This window comes from Myodes glareolus, chromosome 5, assembly GCF_982192425.1.
Source record: "Myodes glareolus chromosome 5, mMyoGla1.1, whole genome shotgun sequence".
Taxonomy (NCBI): Eukaryota; Metazoa; Chordata; class Mammalia; order Rodentia; family Cricetidae; genus Myodes; species Myodes glareolus.
This window is the reverse complement of record NC_142030.1, coordinates 64378759-64403107: the sequence shown is the minus strand read 5'-3', so window position 1 is coordinate 64403107 and position 24349 is coordinate 64378759. Positions and strand designations below refer to the sequence as shown.

The 24349-nt window shown below is 45.3% G+C and overlaps 1 protein-coding gene across 3 annotated transcripts in view; it reads left to right on the top strand.

Moving 5' to 3' along the window:
• The window catches only part of Tnr (tenascin R), a 407595-nt gene extending 383782 nt beyond the window's left edge, over positions 1 to 23813 (top strand). For all 3 annotated transcript variants that reach the window (XM_048421165.3, XM_085688031.2, XM_048421166.3), the window contains 5 exons: positions 4721 to 4872; positions 6588 to 6684; positions 11179 to 11340; positions 15621 to 15784; positions 16453 to 23813. In XM_048421165.3, the coding sequence (XP_048277122.1) occupies positions 4721 to 4872; positions 6588 to 6684; positions 11179 to 11340; positions 15621 to 15784; positions 16453 to 16572 (695 nt within the window). In that variant the 3' untranslated portion in view covers positions 16573 to 23813. The remainder of the gene's footprint in view (positions 1 to 4720; positions 4873 to 6587; positions 6685 to 11178; positions 11341 to 15620; positions 15785 to 16452) is intronic.
• Positions 23814 to 24349: the final 536 nt, after the last annotated feature.

Here is a 24349-nt window from a genome sequence, read left to right as displayed (position 1 = left end):
TCCCATGTCTGTCTCTGTCTCAGAGCACTGAGAACTTGAGACCTCATTTGTTTCTTCCACAAAACCATGAGCCAACCGAAAGACGTCTTCTCTCCCCTTGTATATCCCCATCGCTTATCCTGGTATTTAGAAATCAGGAGACACTTTCCCATATGTTTGTTAAGTGAATAGCAAGACAACAAGGCGATAAATTTGAAGATTCTCTGAAAAAGTTGAAGTAGTAAAGTAAGCTCATATGAACTGATTGACAGCTAGACTTGGGCTGTACCCCCAAAGTTTTGTCAGTTACTTTGCAAATATGGGTTGTTAGTTTTAACATAGTGGATAATTCTGTGGAGAAATATACATTGTTCTGCATTTACTGAGAAACCTGCTGTAACTGCTCACAGAGGAACACTCTGATGTCACAGTTTTGGTTCTGATGCTGAGTCCATCAGACTGAATGGCAGGCGGAGGCTCTCTACAACAATTATGGTGAGCCCATCAGAGAAGACAGAAGGTAGAGGCTCTCTAGAGCTATTATGCTGAGTCCATCAGAGTGGGCAGCAGGCAGAGGCTCTCTAGAGCTATTAAATCTGACCATTTTAAAGACTGTGTGTGCCCAAGGACACAAAACAAGCGAGGGCTGGAAAAGGACAGAGAAAGCTTTTCCGCTCACCCCCCACTGGCAAAGAGCCATCCGAGTGCCCTGTGTGTTGTGAAGATAGCTGCTCTCCACTCAGTGTGCAGCCTTTGATGCCCAACATAAACCAGTTTCAGAGCAATTCTTCCAGTGAATGCCCTGGGCCTATGTATCATACAATTACATCTAGAAATACTTAACCAGGAGACATTTCAGTGTACTGATCACTTGGCATTGCTTTCCTTCTAACTTGGTAAACCACCATAGCCTGTGCTTTTAAGAAAAATGCTACTTTATTCAATCAGGCTCAAATTATTGCACCAAAAGGAAGAAAAGCCTCCCAGGTTATGTGTATGGTCAGAAAAATTATTAGGATGATAAGTTTTAGGGTTAAAGGTAGGTCTCTGATTAGATGGCATGGCATGGCATCTAGGGAGCAGAGGATGCCTGTGGTCAGCCCCGATAATCCTCTAAAACATACAAGGTCACGCTGTGCACATTGACCCAACAGGTCAATCAGAACATGAGATAGTTTTTATAATTGCTAACTGAGCCAAAGTCCAATACCTCCAGAGAAACACGGTGACATGGTAAAGGCTGGGTCACAAGGCTTACACTCAAGGTGAAATATCCCCCCTTCTCTTCACCCCACCCAAAATGAAAGTTGGATGCCCAGGATGTGGTTACTGAGGCAGAAAGAACATGAAAAGGAAAGGGAGAAAGAGAGAGAAGAGGGGAGACAGGGAGATGTGTGTGAGAGGAAGGAGAGAAAAACTCCATCATCCACATAGTCATATGGATCTATATAAGCAGGGAGGGCTGGCCTAGAGGCCTCCAAGGTAACATCTCATTTACTCTCCACCTCTTGGATTCTGAGAAAAGAAACATGTAAACTACAAATAACAACTCTATCTGAAGCACTATGGTAAGACCTCTGAGCCTGTCTCCCTGCTTGGCACTATGATGTGGTGGAGTGGGGATGGAACACGGGAATCTGAGCAATAATGAAATACATGACTTGAGAGCTCTCAGCAAGCCTCTGCTTTCTCTTATGAGATTAAAGGGACTGGTAGGTTGATCAAGGACTAGTGGGTCTGAGACAATCTTGGGATGCTTTCAAGGCTGGAGCAGGATGGAGGAAATCTTCATGCCACATCTTTTCCAAATTCCCACGGAATGAAGATCCCAGGTTGCTGCTTCTGATCATCTATAAAAGCAAAATGCTTCTTGATTGCCTTTCCCACTAATGCCATAGACGAAATTACAGTAAATCAAATCTCTTAACAACCAGATGGCCTTGTAATTTGTCAAGGGTAAGGCAAGTGCACCCAGCAACCATGCATCAACCTCCCACACACTTGGACAGTGCCTCCACCTGCCAGCTTACTATGGGAGCTCAAAAGGAGGAGCATATGGCCTTCCTTTCCCAGGGCTCATCTGAGACCTTTATCCCATCCATCTTTGGCATCCCTTAGATGCTTATTCCTTCAGCTGATATTATTCTTAACTTCCAACTTTAAAAATAAATGAATGGGTGTGTGTGTGTGTGTGTGTGTGTGTGTGTGTGTGTATGTGTGTGTGTGTGACATCTACTTAGATACTTAAAATTCCCCTTCCCCGAAGCGAGCCATCTTTATTTTATCTTAATTTATTACATGCGCCTACATTAGGTCTAACTTTAGAATAACTAAGAATGGACTTGATACCCCTCAAAGTATCTATAACATAAATTTTAGTCATTGTCAATGAAGGAGAAGGAGCTTAGGTAAAATTGCTTACATAGTCTCAAAGTGGATTTGGTTTTATATGTGTATTTGAATGAGTTGGGCTGGGTTTGGGGGAGAGATTTTTGTGGCGGACCAGTGGAGTACTGAGAAAAATGGAGTTTTGTATCTCTAAGAAGCTGCTCTCAAGACCAGAGTCAAAGATAGCCTAGCTGGCTGGAAATGAGGCCAGTGTCCCCAAAGCCATACAGAGAGGGGACAGAAGCTACCCATGGCTGTCCCTGGAGAAGAAACTAACCCCCAGGGAGGGGTGAGACATGAGTTCACAGGAGAAGAGCTGTTGACTTTTATTTAAGGGAAGCATTTAATTGGAACATAACGCCTGCAATATTTTGTACCTATATGTCAAATACAAAAATCACTTACTCATTACATAGATGAATGATCCTTGCCAAACTGGAGTATGGGTTATAATTCTTTTTTAAAAAAAGGTTTACTTTTTAAAGACTTCATATTTTATTTGTATATGCATATATGTGTATGTGTATTTGTGTGTGTGTGTATACACATGTATGCAGGTGCTCACAAGGACTAAAGACGCGATCAGATTCCCTGGGTCTGGAATTACAACAGTTGTGAGTTGCCCGAGGTGGGTGCTGGGAACGAAACTTGATTCCTCCGAAAGAGCAGCAAAGGATCTTAAACACTGAGTCGTCTTCTCCATCCATGGATGTATTCCTTGTTTTAATAGATTTTACAGTACACTTGACTTGGGTTCTGAAATTTTGAATTCAACCTCCCTGAATAAGTCAATCTTGTAATCTTTCTGAGCGGTTTTTCTTCTCTGTTAAAGTAAGTGTTGGATCTCTATCAACCTTTCTCTAAAGTTTTTCACAAGAATTAAACAGAAAAACAAATTCTCTTTGTAAAGCATAAGTTTTACAGAACCATATCACCAATCCTTGATGTGACTATTCTTGAAAGTGTCCTGTTCCACCAACCTTTGGCAAACCTGTGGTAGCAATCCGGAGTATGGTCCTAGGAGTTAATATATCTCTGGGTCGGGTGGGTTGGGGGTGGGGACTTGATGAAGACCAGTAGCCTCTTCCTAACACAAAATGCTTTATAGACAACCTGTGATGGGGACTCTCAGGAATTTTAGTGTGCCATTTTCCTTGTGTGGCATGCTCTGCCCAAGACATCCACTGTTCTGACTTTCCAAGCGGCAGGGTGTCACAGCTGTAGTGTGTAACACCACCAGGAGGCGCTGTTTGCTGACACCGGCTGTCTGGCTTCAACCGCTCCTCCTGTCTATCTCGGTTCCATAGAGAAACATAGCTGTATCATGTGGCCATGTTCTTCACTGGCCCAGAAGCCCGCAGTTACAGAGCTCCCCAACCACCACGCCTCCCGTGGCAAGCTGTGCCTTTAGCTTGTCCTCTAGGCAGGGTCCTCCAGTATAGGCTGCTCTCTGCTTGCCTGGTAAGCACAAAACTTATCTCAGAGAAAAGTGCTTGAGGATTTAAGCTTCTCTTACAGCTAATTAGGTATTGTTTTACAGATTGGGCTGTTCCTTCTGAAAGATGAGCTGCAATTTACTTCCCCTGCCCTCTCCTTAAATTTAAACTGAACTGTAAAACATGGCTGTTTGATTGTTTAGTACAATCAAGAGATTGCTTTGCACAGGGAATAGACATTCATCTCTATGCTAATGCTGAGCTTATTTGGGCCCTCCTTAATGGCTACCATGTGGATGACAAAGACTTTGTTCAGATGCCATTCATCCATTCCATTCGAAAGGTGGTCCAGACAGTGGTCTACTGGCCCGTCTCTGAACAATCAGTGGCATCATCTTGTTTCCCTGCTGAGGAAAAGGGAGAAGACTTTATTACCCCCATTTTACTGATGAGGATGAGGATGCTCAAGACTTTTAGCTGTTAGTCAAGCAAACTGAGAAGCAGAGAATCCAGACCACAGACTCAGCTGCTAGTCTTCAGAGCCAGCATTCATTCAAGTTTCACACCTGCACACAGAATTTCACACCCACGCATCATGAATTATGCTCCTGGTGAAGTACCAACCACAAGACTCTTTAAAACATCCTCTGACCCAAGGGTCTTGGTGCATAATGGAGAAAGGAACCATTTTTTAAAAATTGCCTTTGGGCAGATAAGATGGCCAACAGGTAAAAGGCATTTGTTGCCCAAGCTTAGCAATCTGAGATCCATCCCCAGGACCCAAGGGTGGAAAGAAAGAACTGGCTCCCTCAGGTTGTTCTCTGACACCAAATGGATGTTGTGGCCTGAATGCATGCATGTGGCACGTATGCACACATGTAATAAATCTAAAATTTTCAATTGCTTTTCTTCTGTAGGGGGCCGTCTGTTCTCTCATCCTCAAGACTGTGCCCAGCATTTGATGAATGGAGATACTCTGAGTGGAGTTTACACCATCTTCCTCAATGGGGAGCTAAGGCACAAGCTGCAAGTATACTGTGACATGACCACAGACGGGGGCGGCTGGATTGTAAGTACATGCTGTAGGCACATCTTCAGGCTTCTAGTCTCCCTGACTGAGTACCTGCGGATTTCATTGTCACCATCCTTTAGACTGTCCTTTTCTCTACCCCCTTCACTTGGGTCTTGGTCTCCTCACTGCCTTCAAGACCCTCATTCAGGAGCCCACTCATAAGCAGAGAAAGGAATGACCATAGTTTTTTTGTTTGTTTGTTTGTTTCATTGTGTTGCTATGATAAACACCCCGACCAAAAGCAGCACAGGGGAGAAAAGTGTTTGACTTACACTTTCAATCTCTAATCCATCATCGAGGGATGTCAGAGCTGGAACACAAACAGAAACTAAAGCAGAAAGCATGGAGGAAAGTTACTTATTGGCTTATGCTCAGCTATTTTTTATACAGCCCAGGCCCACCTCCCTCAGGTGGTGCTATACTCAGTGAGGTGGCCCTTCCCACTTCAGTCAAGATAATTCTTCATAGACATGGCCACTTGCCAATCTCCTGAGAGCAATTCTTCACTTGAGGTTTCTTCTTCCAAGATGACTCTGTGTTGGGTCAAGTTGACAATAAGAACTAAGCAGGACACATACAAAGGGTGCAGTGGCCTATCCCAAACAAGGGATGCAAGATGACTGCCTTCCTTGCTTTGGACTCCTTCTGCAAATCAACTGAATGCAGGGGCTGCTGGGGAAAGGAAAGGAGTGAGACATAACAATCCTGCTTGCCAAGGGTTGGAGCTAAAACAAAGAGGAGGCAGCCACCTCACAGAAGCACTTGAGACTCCCATGGTGAAGTAGTTAGTTTCCTAATGTTGGAGGGTAGCATATGGTAGATCAGATCTGGACAAAATGTGGATGACCCTCTAGTTACAAGAGCTGCTTTTGTCTTCATCCTTTTCTGGATCCCAAATTCCTCCCCAGAGCAACAGTGGTTGGGAGGGACACTACTTGCTGACACCACCTCCTCTCATATCTGATTGGCCAGTACAGAGCAGAAGATATAGGGCAGCTGGAGATGCTAGTCATTGCACACTTGAGCAAGTTCCTGAAGCTGCTCTAAACAGAGCAGCAGGGGTTGATTTCAGTGTGAATGGAAGCAGCCCCACCCATCCTCCTGTACACACCCTTATCGCTGCTCAGACACAGTCCTGGAGCTTTAATGTTCCACAACGGGACGGCTTGGAAGAGTTAAATTTTGACTACACGCATGATTCTCTGGGGAGACATTTTCTTTTATGTTTCTGACATATTTGTGCCTCCTTCTTGAAGCATAATTGGAAATTGAAGCCAAGGCTGATGTATTGGAGGTTAAATGAAATTAGCACTTAAACAGCTTGGAAAGTGAATGATATGCAATTGCTTTGCCTGCAATAAGATGATGACAGTGACTGGATGATTTGAAGTTGGTCCCAGTCCTTTGGTGAGAAATGCTTCCTGCTACTCTCTGTGGTGCAAAAAGATTAATTTGAGAATCAGGCCCATTTCCCCTGACTATTTGTAGCTTGATTTGTATCCTGAATCTTTTCTATATTGCAGGGGTGCAAATTAATGTCGATATCACACCCTCAGCCTATTTGTCAGAGGCATCAGCACTTCAAGAAAAGGGCTCTGAGCATCCCCTGCGAAAGCTACCACGGAAATATTAAGCTCACTTCTGAAATGGTCCTGATGCTAGCCGATACAGAACCCAGTCTTATGGAGCGTCTCCTCTCTTTTTCTTCACAGGTCTTCCAGAGGCGGCAGAACGGCCAAACTGATTTTTTCCGGAAATGGGCTGATTATCGCGTTGGCTTTGGGAATCTGGAGGATGAGTTTTGGCTAGGTAATATCCGCTTTGTGCTTTCTCTGCACAGGCTGCCCTGGGTTTCTGTCCATCTCTCTCCCTTCTGTGTCTGCCTGGGATTGTCAGAAGTGTGTGTCCATTGAGCAGTTGACAGCTTGTGAATTGCTTTTGTGCCTCTTGCTCCGTTTGGCTCCACTATTGATCTGTTTTTATCTGACTGTGGTGTTTTCCTCTTTGCTCTGTCTCTTCCCATCCTCATTAATAGTCTTTTATGCTGATGGATCTTGACATGAGGCAAGTACAAAGACAAGGATCTGCCTGGTAGGGGCCTGATAGGGAACGGGGCACAGCACGGAAGCAATGGGTAGGCTGCCCCTGTCTCGGAAGCTAGGCAACCAGCTAGCCAGCCTGCAGGTCGAGAGAGAAATGAGACTCTGCTGGGTTCCTGGGAGACTGTTATTATCTGCTGTGGGAGGAGACGGGGAAATGAGAGTGACATTAGAGGTGGTTTCCCAGAGGTGTGACACAGCAGGAAGCTTAGATGGAGGTTTAGGTGAGTATAGGAAGATAAACACACTCACGTCAGACTGATGATGGTGTGATGTCGGCTCATAAAGCAGTCAGAGTGTGAATGCCCACATTTCTCTGTAAGATTTCCCTAACGGTTGATAAAGGGAGGCAGAGAGAAACAAACACTCCTGCCACGTTCTTGTTCAAGCCTCACAGTCTTTCGAGGGTGGTGAGATCTCTGCCCTCAGGGTAACCTCATTGCCTACGTGGCTCTAGAATGATCTTCTTCATGTCCTGAATCTGAGGGAAGGGTAATATAACTCGGTAAAGTCTTTCCATGACTCCATCATCACCCAGTAAAGACCAAGTTCCTTAGCCAAGATACAAGACCCTTTAATCTCCTTCTGGATCCTTCTTTCCACCTTTTATCCCATCCCACTTCCCCAGCACTCACCTTTGAACCTGCACAATCATGGAAGGTTCCACTGCAAGAAACACTCCTTCAGCCAATTTTCTCTTTTCACCTTGGTATCTACCTACCTATATCCAAAGGCCAAGTTAAGCACCTCCTCCTCCATAGAAGCCGTACTGACTCTTTTCTTCCATTGCCTGTGTGATAATTGACCAAGTTCCCATATGGCCTGAATTATGGTATCTATTTTACTTTATTTGTTTAGACTATATTGTATGTTTCTTGGGGGTCTTATTATTCATCTTTAGACATCACTACCTAAAACTGCCTGAGGTACATGTATCTCAAGTGTCAATATCAATTAATGATAACAATTCATTGAGTATTTGTTAGATAGCCAAAACTATGTTTGTCAATACAGGAAATAAAAATGTTTGGTAAGAACCATATAAACACACTCAGAGAGAATTCAAACAAGCAGAAAAATGTGCTTCGATTTACAACATTTTCAAACAGCTTGGGAGTCAGTAATACCCATGAATCAATGTAGACATAAGTAGTCAAGAGTCATGGCTACAAAAACCTAAGCCACTGTGCACCCGGTTCACAGTTTCTATTATTTCTGTGAAACATATGAACTATTCAGCACTTAAATGTTCTATATATCACTTTCTATTTAATTAAATATATGTTTTAAAGAAGCTTTATCCACTGCCAAAAAATGGAAAGCTTGTTGTTGTGTGCCATAAATAAAAAGATGCCTCGAAAGTACAAGTATCATTTAAAACTGAAAAACGAGAAGAGAGCAATATTAATATGATTAAATGACAGTTACATGTAAGAATACCAAGTCTATTGTCACTGCTGCAGCTGCTGCTGTTGTTGAATGATGATCAGAAAGGGCCCTGCGTTCAACCATCCGTGAAATACTAGAATAAACTGAGACTGGGAGTTGAGATTAGGGTCAAGGTTAGGGTTTCGCTTCCATCTTTTAAGAAAAGCTGAGTTGGAATGTGGAACCATCCCTGTTTGTTCAAGGTTATTTAGAGCTTTGTTCATACTTGTGTCTCTTCTCACTAGAGATGCCCTTTCACCCCCAGACTAACTGACAAATGACTAACAACAGGTCCCAGGTATCAGAGGTGGAAAGATCAGGGGAATGGGAAAGAGGATGGATAGGAGAGGAAGCAGGAATCCGTTTGGCATATGCAAATCACGGACAGGGAGGAAATCCTCCAGCAGATGCAAGGAATAAGCCAGAGAAGGAAGAAAATGTGGTCAGGTCTGCAGCCTGGGAAGCATGTTACAGAAATCAGAAGCTGAAAAGAGAAGCCTTGACATAAGGTAAATGAGGCATGTTAGTTATTTTTCCTCACTGCTGCAGCAAAGTAACCAACTAAAGCAACTTAAAAAAAGGAGGGTTTATTCTGGCTCCTACTCGGAGGATCCAGGCCATCATGGCATCAGGAACAGAAACTGCAAAGAGAGCTGGAACTCAGTGCCCTTTCTCCTATTTCTTTAGTCCAGGCTCCCATCCTAATTGATTATCCAGCTGGCGTTCCAGGAGGTTCTTCCTACCACAGTTAGTCTAATCTAGACAGCCCCTCACAGGCAGATCCAGAAGCTTCTGTCCAAAGGCACTTCTAAATCCAGTCAAGGTGACAATGAAGATGTCCCCACTATAGGAGGGTTTGCTAACAGAGACCTGAGGCTCTGTAGCTGAGCAGTGATACTCTATGGCCAGTAACCCTAGGTCTCCTAGCCCAAGTTAGGTTTTCTGGGACCAGATCCTAAAACAGGGATTCTCGTTCAAGTTATTTACTGGGGTGAGTTCTTATTCAAGTGGGATATTGAGAAGAGGATTGAATGAACAAGGAGAGACCCAAAAAAAAAAAAAAAAACAAACCATACACTCCCTTTATATGGAGTCCAAGAGATGTTCTGGAACATGAATTGCTTCTCTGAGTTGGCTCCCATCGGGCAAAGAAGCTAGTCTTCTGAACTTCCACTTCAGTCTCTGCCCAGAGTCTGCTCTGAGGTATGAGGAGAAGGAAGAAGTAACACATTTGGTCGGAGGACTTAACCCTCAGAGAGGCAGCTGTAGTCACCAGCAGTCAGCCTGTCTAGCAGCTGAGGGTTGGGCTCCCTAGATGCTGAAGAGCAGGCACATCACCCTCACACAGCACCTGCACGAGAGTCAAGGACAGGCTGTGGGTCAGCAGCTCCACAAACAATATTTGAAAGCCTTCTGCTTGCAATCAAGGTAAAGCTTTAAATCTTAAGCAGGTAACTGAACCAAAGACCTGGGCCCTTGGCCACCCACTTCACTCTCTGAACCCTCTCCCGCAAAAAGAAGAGGGAGGTTTAAGTCATCTCTAAATTTCCTAGTACCTATACCACTTTTTATTTCTAAATCATGGCACACTAAGATAGCTGGGGTCACATCAAATCGAAAAGGATCCAGCTTCCCGGGGCAGACAGAAATCTGGAAGCCTCAGAGTTCTCAGCAATACAAGGTCAATAGCTCAAAGTTTAGGTAGATAGGTCAAAATCAGAGAAAAGGGATATGAGAAAATATCAGTTCAGGGCTCTGCCTGAATTCTGACTTAAAGGGTTTTGTACCTTATAAGAATTTCCTATCCCAAGGCCTGGGATGCTGAGAGGGCAAGTGAGTGGGAGTTCAGAAGGACCAGTGAAGAGGTAGCCATAGCAGCTAAACATGTAGCACATGATGACACAAAAAAAGAAATGGAGCCAGGAGGCAACTAGCAACAGAGATGCTCCCCAACTTATAGTAGGGTATTACACATCTTCAGTGAAAATTCCTGGTAAGCTGAAAGGGTGTTTAACGTACTAAACTACTAAGCATAACAGGTTAGCTACCCAGTGTTCTGCAGAGTGTGACTGTTTGCTATTGTGGTCACATGATTGACTGGCTGCTGTGCTCGGTGGAGCTGATGCCCAACCTAAGGAGAGAGTATAGCATAGTGAATCTCTAGCCAAGGGAAAGGCCCAAATGCAAAGTGCAGTTTCTAACAAATGCAGATAGCTTCAACACCATCATAAGATGGAAAATTCATAAGTTCAGTTATCACAAACCCAGGACTCTCCATTTCTCTGACTTGTCTCTGGAGGCCCCAGGAATTCGGGACAGGAGGGAAGGGCAGCACAGTGCAATGTGGCCTGAGTCTTGAAGCGGCAAGGAACCCCTGCTGTGTCTGGGTATCTTGGATTCTCTTGACCACATGTTTCTACCTGTTGCTTCGTACAGCACACACCAAAAGGATCACACCTTTTCAAGACTTGTTGAGTTTTTGCTACCATCATTTGACATAGAAGATTTTGGGGAACATGGCCAAGAATCTTGAGTTTGGGGCTTGTCAGTTACTAGGTCAAGATTAGCTGGTAGGAACCAATATTGTCTGAGGTGACAGACCTGGGGTGACCCTCCTCACAAGAGGACAGTTAGAGCCTGGCAGGGTCTGTTTGAAACCAGCCCTGGTAGAGCGCAGAACAATGTGGATAACCAAGCCCTTTTCCATAGCATGTTTCCCTCCCATTGCCAAAGCTGCTGGGGCAAGACTCAGTACACAGTCTGTTTCTCCCCACAGGACTAGATAACATCCACAGGATAACAGCCCAGGGCCGCTACGAGCTGCGAGTTGATATGAGGGACGGCCAGGAGGCAGCCTTTGCCTACTATGACAAGTTCGCTGTAGAAGACAGCAGAAGCCTATACAAGCTCCGCATAGGAGGCTACAATGGCACTGCAGGTACCCAGGGGCCCTTGCTGACTCCATGGGCAGTGGGTGTGTGCTGGTCCTGTGCTGCAGAGGAAGCAGCAGAACTCATCAGGTTCATGAACTATCTGCTAGCCGTGAAGGAGACAGTTGGGCCATTCACACTGATTCTTCCTATCTATTCAGGAGACCGGGAATCAATCTTTTAGGGCTTGAGTTTTCTCCAATGGAAAAATATAATAAATAGTGATAGCATCTGGAAAATTATGGTAGTGATGTCTGTCCCGCTTTACAGACTAGGCAGAAATTTTGTTGTAAGTGCAATAAATATGTCTGTAAGGTTTACTTGGAAAGAATGTCATGGGAAAGAATGCTTATCTAGATTAATCTGTGTGGGCTCCCATTTGAAGTGGGCAGAACTATTTCTCATCTTAGTAGGCATCTCCTTACAATGGCAACTGGGACAATGACCTTTGAACTAATGAAACAATTCAGATTCCCCAATCTTTAAGATGTTCCCTGTCTTAGGGTTTCTATTGCTGCAATGAAACAACGTGGCCCAAAAGCAAATTGGAGAGGAAAGGGTTTCTTTGGCTTACACTTCAGATCACAGTCCATCATTAGAGAAGGTCAGAACAGAAACTCAACCAGGGCTAGAACCCAATGCAGAGGCCATGGAGGGGTACTGCTTACTGGCTTGTTTAGCCTGCTTTTCTATAGAACCCAGGACCACCAGCCCAGGGATGGTGCCACCCACCATGGGCTGGGCCCTTCAGCATTGATCACTAATTGAGAAAATGTGTTACAGCTGGGTTTCATGGAGGCATTTCCTCAACTGAGGCTCCGTCCTCTCTGATGACTCTATCTTAGGTCAAGCTGACATACAAAACCAGTCAGTACAGTTCCCCTCCCCCCATCAGCAGTCACCCTAGCACCCCACGAAGGAGCACAGGGCATTGCTCTAATGTTTCACTGGCCATGCTGCCTTTGTTCTCCCAAGCGTACCTGGTTGGGTTTCCAGTGCTGATTTTTATGGCATTTTTACCAAGCAGAACAACCATCTGTTTCAGCTCTCCCTACTCACAGTTCCATGAGAACACCTCGCCGGAGCTAGCCCTTAGCCGTTGCCTACTGTGCTCTATTACAGCATATTTTGTGAGGCCTGTTCTCCGGGGTACGCTACTGTTTGGGACATGGGGTTACTGGGCATCTCAGTCCTCTGATTTTAGAGTTAAATGCTGGTGTTTAATTTTAGCAGCATTTCCTATGACTCTTGGAATTAAAATGAACCTCGAGGTGTTGCCCCTCCAATTATTGCATCTACTCCATTATTTCCTTTCTCAGCCAGGTATTGTTACTCTAAAGAGAAAACACGTGTCCCTTTGCTATTGTTCACAGCTGAGTCACTCACAGGAGCAATCAGAGGAGCCTGAAGAGCCCCAACAAAAGGTCCAATTTGCCACACTTTGAGCATAAAACAGCCATTGAAATGGACATTAAACAAGATGTCATACTAAATCATTTCAAAAACTAACCATTTACTATTCACTCCCTAGAATTAGAATTGCCCCTACAGAGAAGCCTTTCATGCTTCTCCCACGGGAAGAGAAACAAGCCGCCTACCTCAGTTTTGGTCTCCCCTCATCCCCCCCCCCCATCTTTCTCTCTTCAATCCCATTTGTTGTCTGTCTACCTTGGTTCCAGCCCTGGAAACCTCTCTCCCAGGCCAGTTTCTCTGCTGCACCCCGGAGGGCAGAACTGTTAGACTGCACGCCCTTCCCCTGGATCAGAGTCCAGTGCTTCCTAAAGCTTGGCTGGTCAAATTAATGGTGATTCATCCTCTTCAATTGATAAAACTCAGGGTTCATTTAGGCTACACCATTTCTAGGCAACTGCTCACAGTTCATGTTGGGAAACAAAACCATGCCCCACTTCTTCCTGGCATTTGTAACACTTCCCAGTTCCTCTGGCTCTTACCAGAGGCTCCACTGGCAACCAGCCACCCCAGGGCCTCCAGCATTTATGATGGCCCTCACCCTCCAAGACTATCTACTGAGACTCAAACTGAGAGTTCCAAACTGTGCCATCGGTAAGGGCAGAGCAACTCTTCCTGCCCAGCTTTAGGGGACTCTTACAGAGTAGCCATCTAGTTTAAAACAGAAATCACTGCAAAGTAGCTTTCTGCATAATAAATGGTACTCTAAGGTTAAGGACACTCATAGAAGGGTGTCTGTATTGTGTGCAAAGGATCTTTAAAATCTGCCTCTTCATCTGAAATCACGACCAAAAAGCAAGAAGTTGCAGAAGGACTAGCTACAGTAGAGGGCAAGGCTTAATGGGCTCCCTAGAGCCAGCTGTATGGTTGCAAGGAACAAGAACTGAGGGCGGTGACACACACCTACTATAGCACATGGAAGGCTGAGATGGACAGATTGAGGACTAAGGCTAACCTGGACTATATAAGAAGATAGAGTAAAAAGGGGAGGGCAGTGGAAGAGAAGAGGGAGGGAGAGAGGAAAGGAGACAGAAAAATTAATTCCGAAAAGTCTTGGCACTGAAGGAGAAATTTAGTCTTTACATGGAGGGAGGCCTTGTAAGTCCGTAGTGGCATAATGGGATTTGGGTTTCAGAAAGATCTCTAGGCCAGCCCCAAGCAGGATAAAGGAATTCTGAGGGAAGAACAGAGAGACCAACTGGTGGCTGCTGTATTAATCCTGATGGGAGATAACAGGAGCCCTCGCTAATGTCAGAGCCACGAGAAAGGTATGATCTGAACAGTGGCTCGAGAGAAAGCCAGGGCTTAGCTCACGTCCTCATGTCTTGAATATATGAGGTACATGGATGTACAAATGAGGAGGGAGGGTACAAAGACCAAGGGGACCACATCTGAAACTATTGGTCAGCAACATCAAAGTAGAAACCAGAAAGGACCGGTGGGAGAATACGGAGGATGCCGTCCAGCGTGCAGGTGAGAGGACACGAACGTGAGCAGACACAAACCCGTCTGATGTCAGCAATGGGGCGCAGGAGGGTAAAACTGAACCAAGAACTTTTAAGGTAATGGTTCGAGTAGGCCTTGGGATAAAGGAGGTGAAGGTGATATTTAGGAGGGGAAGAGGAAAATATATTTTCTGCCATTCTCAAGCAGGAATAGAAGGAAAAACTGTTTCAGTTGGTGGGATTGGCTCTGGATGAGTACAACATCCAAATCCTTCAAAATTATATGGAGATGAGAAGGGTATGAAGCATTTGCCTCAGGACTCCCCTGTAAGACTGACTGGCCAGAGTTCACAGAAGTACTGAGTGGACATCAGGGACACAACTTGGCTGCCATAGAGTCAGAACTGTGCCCCTCTTAGAGGAAAGTGATCTTAAACATATCTAAGACAACTTTCATTCAACAAACAATGTGAGTTACTTCCCATCATCTCCAGCCACAAATCCCACCCCAGGTTTTACCAGTCATTATAGGTGAATGATGGTCTGATTCTCACCTTGAATAACTGGTTCACCTAAGCCACTGCACAACATCACTGACACGAGAACACGCAGTCCCCATTGTCTCTGAAAGAAAATCTCACTGCAGTGTTAGACAGCCTATTAAGAATTTTCTTTTCCTATGTAGCCAAAATTTTCCTCTTTGCAGTCTCTGCGCATCCACCCTCCCATTTCCCCATAGAGTTTATTTATATGTATTTCTTTTTCAACAGCTCATCATATATTTGGCAATAGTGACCATAGATACTTTCTCTCTACCTAAGCCTGCTTCTCCCTAAAACACAGCCCATGTTCTACCCACTTCTCCTTCAGCATTGGTTATGATGTTCCCATCACCCTGTTTGTTGTAGATTGTAACTCTGGGTGCCCTTGTTCCTCTTCACAGGCAGAACCAAATTCTCAGGTGTGGGGTACTAGGTGCAGTCTGATCAGGGCCAGCAAGCACAGGGGAAAGGCAGGATGAACTTACATAGTGGAGATCCAGAATGGTCCAAATCATTGTGGCTCCTTGCATCTCCAAGGGCCACAATGGGAACCTGAGTGTTATGTGTCCCAGAAAAGCCTAGGGGAAATAGACAGTGGTGTTAAGATGGAGCTATATGGATAAAGTTACTAGCAAAACCTCAGTAGCGGAGAAGTGGATTAGAGAGGGAAACAGTGACTCCCCCCCCCCAACGAGGTAATATGGAAGGAAGGCTCAGCCTAGTCATGTTGCGGCTCAGAAGAAGCAAGAGAGGTAAGCCAGGGTACCACGCAGTAACTGGATGTCCACAACAAACGGGACTCCTGAATGCTTTTGATTTTCGTTTTTGCAGGAGACTCCCTCAGCTATCACCAGGGACGCCCTTTCTCCACGGAGGACAGAGACAACGACGTTGCAGTCACCAACTGTGCCATGTCATACAAGGGTGCTTGGTGGTATAAGAACTGCCACCGGACCAACCTCAATGGGAAGTACGGGGAATCCAGGCACAGTCAGGTAGGCCATGTTCTGGCTGTGGTCAGTGTGGTCCAGAGGACAGAACCCATTTAAAAAGAAGTACTAGGAGCCCGAGAAAAGACCACATAAAGAGCACTTTGTGGGAGGAGATCAATTTGTCACAGACTTAGTACACTTTAAAAGGGGGCCCCAAAAGGAAGAGAGCAGAAACCTAAAGTAACCAGGGCTGTTTCCCAAAGAGACTGCAAGTCGACAGTCCGGGCTAGGTGACAAACAGTGGAACACACTCAGAGAAGCCCCCTTAGTTCTTGGCAAACCCAGAGGTTGCTCACCCCAGGTGGAAACCACCCAAGTCTCTGCATCGCAAAAGGAGCTGTCCACAATTACACTATTCAAAGTGCTTCCACATAGTTGGGATCTTGACACTCGCCATAGTCACCCTAGTGCAAGAAACCCCTGAAGGCAAAAACATAAAACTGGCAATAAGAAATGACCCACAACTTGCCTTGTATAAAGCCCCAGACCTGTTTAAAGGGAAAGCTGGAAGGAGACCCAGCTTTCTTCGTCACACTGGGAACTCTGCCACAAACTGCTTGTTGACAGAGAAGAGCAAAGTCCGTAAGTGGATCTCTCTTGATCCAGCCATTCTCCTCTTCTCCAGCTGTGGGGGAAGGGATATCTGACACGTTCCTCTCTCTCACATGCAGGGGATCAACTGGTACCACTGGAAAGGCCATGAATTCTCCATCCCCTTTGTAGAAATGAAGATGCGGCCCTACAACCACCGGCTCACAGCCGGGAGAAAACGGCGAGCCTTGAAATTCTGAGCACTGGGCAGCCAGCCACCAGCCAGACGATCTTTTCCGTCATTTGTTTGTATTTTATAATATGAGACAAGGGGGGAGGGGCAACAGTAACGTGCTTCACAACATACTCAGAGCATCTGAAGGAAGCAGGGATCAGTTAGGTACCATCTGCTCATAGTCTCTGCTGCCTTGGAGCCTGACCCTTGGGCTACACGCTCCCTGCTAATCAGTCCTCCGTAATCATCCCCTCCTTTCTCACAGAGGAGGAAAACTGGGGAGTGGAAAACACAATTCAAAAACCATAAAATACAAATTGTTATGGTGACAGGCACACACACCTTCTTCCTCTACCCTCTCCTGAGACACCTTCCTCTTCTAAATAATAGTAAACTGGTCACAGCCGACCATGGCCAGGTGACCACACCAGCACAGGGGAGCTCCAGTAAGAAAGCTTGGCCAGTCTCCTCTTAAGAGCGAAGACACCTGCCACATCCCAACACAACAGCCCAAATTCATTAAAATGGGCTAAAGATTTTCACATTCTGGCACTTAACACACAGGAGGAGTGGCTTCTCTTCCAGCCCCACCCCTTCCCTAGTTCTATTCCCTAGAGCCTATAGACCTAACAACCCAGTCATTGTTTAAGACTCCAGTTGCCAAAGCTGTCTGCTCGTGCCCTTGGATGTCATAAGCCACTGTCATGGAATAACTCTGGTGGTGAGACTGGGAGAAGGGTTTTGTTTTTAGCTTACATCAGGCATTGAGAAGGGACAGGAGTAGAAATCAGGGCACCTACCAGGGAGTCTGTAAGTCCCACTGGAAACTGACCTTACTTAGAGATTCTTTTTTGGACCATGCATTCGTTCCCCTGATGTCCTAGTTGAAGATCTCTAGTTCTGTCTTCAGCCAGGCTACTCTCAGTGCAAGTGGCTTAGCAATAATCAGGGAAAGAAGTTGTATGAGCATCAGCCATTCTGCTGACCAATATATCGCCCTAGGAGGAGAGAGAATGGTTGTTCTCGTCTTTTGTTTTGGTCCTGTGGTAGGTAGAGCCAACGCGCCCCCCCCCCCAAGAGGTGAGATCATGAGAAACATTTTCCACACCCCTTTATTATTCTGCTTTGAGGAGAAAAATAAAAAGTGCCAGAGGAAATTGCATTTAGAACTCCAAAGGTGAGAGGAGCGAACTCTCCGCCCCCACGTGATTTGATTTTTAAGCCTCGGGGAACTGGAAGCTATAGAAGCCATGACCTCTCAGCTTCTCCTCAAATCAAAACCCAGCCAGTCTTCCCTGCAGCATCTTCCCAAACTGCACCAAAATTCTCAGCTGGTCTCTCCCTGTCCTCACTCGTCCCGGAGGCCCCACTGTGTCTGCTATAGGGCCCATGGCTGCCATCTGGGGCATCTTGTACCTTTGCCAACCACAGTTACAGGATGAATTGACATTTTGTAATAGAAACAGACACCATCTAATCAAGCTTTGAACCAGAAGCAACAGGCCTCTTGGAGGACAATCACACACCTAGCATTGTGAAGTTGGAGTCTGCTTGCCATTTTCTGTAGCCTTCTCCATCTTTGTGATGGAGACTCACTGCCACACTCATGGCCAAACAGTACAAGTAGAGTTTTTATTTCTTAATCCAACATGTACTTCAAACAGCTAAGAGAAGGAGGAATAAAGAGGAATCTATAAGTTATATGAGATTTAACTATATATAGGCCAACCATGCAGCATGGGAGGTAAACATACTCAGTTAGGGATATAAGGCCACCTCTAAGACCTTGATGGGTTTATTCACATCTCTGGGCCTCAGGTTCCTCACCTATTGAATCTGAGTTTAGACCAAAAGGATTTCTGACACCCCTTCAGTTTTCAGCCCATAATGTGAATCTGTGATAGGAAACACAGGATCAAAGTTGGCCTTGGTGTGCCATCGCAATGAAGGAAAAGTAAGAATTCCCACAGAGGAGATGGAGGAAGGGAAGGAACAAAAGGGAAGGAGGAAGGAGACAGAGAACTCTCTCTGTCTCTGTCTCTCTCTCTCTCTCTCTCTCTCTCTCTCTCTGTGTGTGTGTGTGTGTGTGTGTGTGTGTGAGTGAGAGAGAGAGAGAGAGAGAGAGAGAGAGAGAACAATGCCAAAAGGAGCTAAAGTCATTATGTATTATATCTGTGCAAGAGAGCCAAGGACCTGGGTGTGCCCATATAGCCCACCTCATCAAGGAAGCTGAAATGGAACAAGATTGCATGTCATCAGTTCCAGGGAAAAATCAAGTAACATCAATGGAAATCTAAACCTGCCTTTCATGGGAACTATTTTATCCTGTGGAACATTTTTTATAAATAGTATCGGCAGCATCACCTGGAATTGTAAAGTAAGGAAGGGGACTTCAAAGATCAGTTCATCCAACCTTCTGTAAAAGGGTTTCTAGATTCCTTTTGTTAAGTAGAGAGAGAGCCACATCACACTACGTTTGGAAGAGACTGTGCCATCCACTGTCTTCCCAAGATCCATGGCCAGCTTGACACAAAATGTCTGAACATGACTGACTTAACCTCTGCATCGGGCTTCTTAAGGACTCCTAGTTTATCTGCTCCTTCCCACACCTGGTTTTGTTCCTGACAAGGCAGGCAACAATACTCAGCACCTGTCCTAAGCACCCAACTTACCCATAAAGGACTCAGAACGACTAGGAGTGGACCCTGTCAAAAAGATGAGTATAATTGCAGACACTTTAGAATACACACTTACAGGAAAACCCAAACAATAACAACAGTCACTACTGACCGCCATGGATTCACTGCCAAGAATCGAGAGCCAGGCGGTTCTGCTCTTTCTCTTTGCATCCCCCATTGCTGATTGTTTCCAGCATATTGAATTTGCATTTTCCCAGGGCTGCCTCTGGAAGAGACTGACTTTGAAGACTCTTCATCTGGGATGACAAACCTGAAGAAAGTACTAGCCTTCAGAACATACTTTTGGGTAAAGGGGACTTAATGAAGGGACAACATCGTTGTGTTCACAGCACCCAGACACCTACTTAACTGCTTTTGAAAAGTGGGGAATGATGGAACGTGGTTCCTCTGGTTCCAGGTGACCTCGGGCCAAAGAAGAACCCAGATCTCATTAAACAGGAGATTGGCAGCAGAGAAAAATGAAGCAAATGTCTATGGATATTTAGATTTCCCCTTCTCCCAGCTACCAACACCCTGTCTCTAAAGAGGTGAGGTTCGCCTCTAATATCTCGCTGCCTTCCACTGGGGAGCCAATCAGCTCCTCACAGAACACTCATTTCAAAGGCGAATGTGAAGTACCAAGGTTGCCTTGCCAGCAAGCTGGATGCCTAAACAAACTACTCTAAACACATTTTTACCTTCAACAATCCAGCGTCAGGGCAAAGCTATAGATTACGGGACAAGAGGTCATCGGAGAATCTTTTCAAAGCATCAGTTGAGGAAGGTTTGATGAGTTCCCTTTCGTCCTTTTCTCGAGAGAAAAAAAAAAAATGGGACCCATGAGAACAGCAGATGCACCAAGCTGAGAGCTTGAAAAAGAGCAGTCAGTGACCACATTTGAAAATGCTCCGAGGCTTAGCGTTTGCTTTTTCCTCCACCCAGGATTTCCAGAAGTGGAGGCACTTACCCAGGATTATATGAAGGAGTGGAGATCATTTCCCACCTCTATTTACATCTTACCATCTACTCTGAAATGTCCACAACAAGACTCTGAAAGACTCAAATAACCCAATTTCAATCCTAGAGAAAATGGGATAATGCTTAGCTTACCTCAAACTTGCCCAAGCTACAAGAAGGGGCTTGGGAGCCCCAGAGATGGGGTGGACCTTTAAAGTCTGGGGTTCAGTCTCTCATCCATCCTCCCTGGGTGGTCAGCTTTCATTCTGATACTAAAGGACTCAAGGTCTTCTGCTCTGGGGAGAAGGGGGCAGAGTTAGTTAGCTCCTGGCTCCATGGCTTCATGGCTTGTGGCTTCTCTTTATTGTCCCGCTGAGTCCTCAGAACAAATTTCTAAAGTTCTTTGACTAACTGCTTCCCTTAGCCTTTGTTTCTTCCACAGTCCAACCCTCCCATATGTGACAGCATCTCTCCTGATAATATCGCAGTATTTTGGCCCTGCCAGGCAAAATGGGGATTCACAGAACAAATGAAAACTGCTCCAATTAAGCAGGGAAACAAACTCCATTAGTAAGAGATGCCATGAGAATCAGGGAACATTTCTGTTTTCAGGGATGAGTTGATGCAGACCTGGGTCCCTTTGGAAAGAGTGGCTTTGGTTCAGCCTAACTAAATCCACGCTGGATTTAGATAAAGCCAGTTTTGTATTCTTCAAGCTCTGAGAAAATAGCTAGGAAGAAGGGGGGTGGTGAAATGTAAGTTAAATAAAAGAAGCCGATGGAGTCTCATAAAACAAAAGCAAATCTTAGAGATGGTCCCCCAACAGAAACACAGAAACTGGGTGAGTGGCCATGGTCAAGACAACAGCGTTGGCTTCTCTAGTTCTGGCCTCTAGACAAAGTTCCCGTGGACTTGACCCTTTGCCTGTGTCAGGAGATCACTGGAAGCCATACTGCACAGAAGCAAGAAGCAATAGGGTTTTCTTTGCTGCTACACCAATCTTGCCTCAACCTAGCTTTTCCTTCCCAAGCCGGCACAGCCTGGTTTGTCATCGGAAGCATTTCTGATTTATTTTTCAAGGTCACTCCACTCCTGAAACATGACTTCATTGCACCTGCAGTGCTTCGTTGTCCAAATGTCCTTGGCAAGCCTCACAGTCTTTGGACAGTGTCACGATTTTTTTTTTCCCAAACAGGAAATCCTCCCTCCTTCCATAGCTTAAGAAGGCTACTGCAGAGTATCCGTTTAACACAGCCCTTGTTCCTAAGGGGGCCTCTATTAACGTTATAGAACAGCACCCCATTATCCGAGCTGTGAGGCTGGGCTGATGCTCAGATTCTAATTTAGAAATATTTAACTCTTTCAAAGTCCCCTTGTGGATCCTTTCCTGAGCATAGTCAATGGCTACTTGCTCTGGTGGAAAAAGTACAAGAAACCTTGAGATATAGGTATACCATACTGAGGGAGCCTGGGAAGGGGTAGCGTTGGGGGCCAGATACATGGATGAAAACTGTTTTCTTTCTAGTCAGTGGCTTCACAACCCCCAGAGAAACCTATTGCCTTTAAACAATCCATCATTATGAACTAACATGCTCAACCCTGTCTCCTAGGCAAATATTAAAAAACACTCCTTTGGAGCCAAAGGAAATTCTTGAGATCACCTAACATGACCCTCTCACTTCATGCTCAAGTAAAGCAAGGCCAAAACAGACAAGCAGCTTTCCTAGTTTGCACAGCCAATGAGGCATAGAGCTAGGGGCAGGCCTGGTACAATATTTCTTATTTCTATTCTGTTTTTCCTTTAGTAGAGACTGGGGAAATAGTGCTTATTGCACACCTATTGATCAGATTCTGTGCAAAGGGCTCACATCAATTACTTTATTGAATCCTAACCACAACCCAGAGTCAGTTTTATAAATGAGGGAAATGGAAGCACAGGATTCTTAAGTAACATGCCTGAAGTCACACAGTTTCTGAGGAGAGCCATCATCCCTAATAAAAATGTCCTTGACTTTTTCTGTGTGGAAAGCGGCTGGCACAATGAGTCCCGCAGCCGCCAACTTGGATCACAGTAACATTCTCTTGGTAGCCTTCCTAATTCCACCCTTCTCTCTATTTCCTCTTAACAAATGGAAATTCTTGCTCCACCCCACACCCCGCCTCCTGCTAAGTACTCCAGGGGATCATCAACCCTCGCAGTCAGAAGTAGTAAGAAATAACTTTGCAGCAATTCTTACTGTTTAAATTTTTGAAGATAAGGCCAGGACACAAATATTGGTTTCCCATCCCAGTCCTGGGACAGCACAGCAGCCTCCAAACAGAGCCAGGATCAAGGAGGGAGAGACTGCAGAATTACAGTGTAAGTTCCTCGGGTATCAGTTTGACCCCAGAATTTGCAAAGAGTTATGAAGTGTGTTCAAACAAGCTACAAATAGCATCAAATGCAAACATTCTATGAATTTCTAGGCTAAGATCAGCAGGGTGCAGGCCAAATTCTCATAACCCCCTCCCAGACTCCCAAGGCTCCCTGAAGGAACACATCAGAGGACATCTGTGAAGACTGGAGCTACAAGTAGGCAGGAAAGGAGCTCTATGTATTTATTCCCTCAGGCCTTTCTCCCTTCTCCTCACCCTAGGAGAACAATGTGCTTCAACTCTAACTTTGCCACTTTAGAGGACAACTTAGAAAGATATCAGAAACTTGGTGGTTTCAACCATCAGGCAAAAACTCCAACACTGAACCCCATTTTCCTCTTTTTGAAAGTTTACGTTAAAAGAACTAGATCTCCTAAGAAGGAATTCAAGTCTCCTCAGTGTGATGGCTCCTTGGCAGTACCTCAGACATATATTAGGTACAGCAAATTCTGCAGTTCCTGAAGAAAAAAAAAATCCTCCAAGGGAGTAATCCTATGCTGGCGGCTCCTTTCTTCGCTACCACCCTTCAAGGCCTAGTGCCACTGCGGGGGCTCATAAACAGGGGTCAGAATCTGTAAGAGTCTATTCCCTCCTGCTGCTCAACATACATGCTCTTCCCTGTAGTTACACACACACACACACACACACACACACACACACACACACACACTATTCCAACCCCAAGTACCCTCAAGCCCACAGGAATTCCCAGGTGCCCTAAACAAGTCACTGTGACCCTGAGGGATTACTACCTGGGGCTCCAAGCGAATGAAACTCAACCCGGTGGTCTCTTATTTGTCATCCTGAGAAATCCTAAGCACCAAATCCCCCAGTCCCTCTGAATTTGAATTTGTGGTTTTAACCTTTAATAGCCTTTTCAGGTAAAAAAAAAAAAAAAAAACCAAGACCAATTTACTGACTTTGTAGCTACATTGTACTTGAAAAGGTTCTTACTTAAAAGGAAGAAAAAAGACGAAGAAAAGGGGCGTATGACTGCTTGTCAGGTGACGTACCCGCTGATGAATGAAATAAACAGAGAGGAAGGAAGAGGGAGAGCCAGCTGGTCCCATCCTTTCATGGCACGGTAGCTCAAAGACTGGAATCTGCTTGTTAACCATTGTTAACTAGTATTTTTAGTCCCGGTTGCTTTTAGCCTCTGTATAGTTCCTTTTTTAAACACATTTTCTATACGTTAATAAAAGATCCTGAAGGAAAAGTATGTGTCTTCTCCATTCTTTTGGGGAATTATGGGGTGGGGGAGGGTGCCTTTTTAACCCTGGTTTTTCTGGGGTTTTCCCCATCAGTTACCAGCCCACTTCTACCACATGCCTCCTCTGCATCACCCTTTTAAGTGAGCTGTCCTTGTCCCTAGTGTCCCAGATCCACTCTGTGACAGTGGTCAATCTGCCTCCCTCCTGCTTCTCTCCTGGTACCCTCGACCCTGGCGCGCCCTGTGACAGCCACATCTCCAAATCTCTAGTGCCACCTATGGGTGTTGGCTGAGACAATTTGACAGACCCAACTTTCTAAGCCTCCCTGCCTTCCCTTCGCACCCTGCCCTGGTAGGGCCTGATCAGTTCCAGCTTGGAACTAGCTCAGTCAGTTTGCCACCAACCGTTCTAATGGTGGCTCTGGCGGTCAACTCTTCCTCAGCTTGGCCACCCATGAAGGCCTCTTCCCTTTTTCTTTCTGCTAAGTACTCTAAACCCCAGGCTATACGAGGCAAGCTGGGAAATAGTTCCAAGAAGAGGA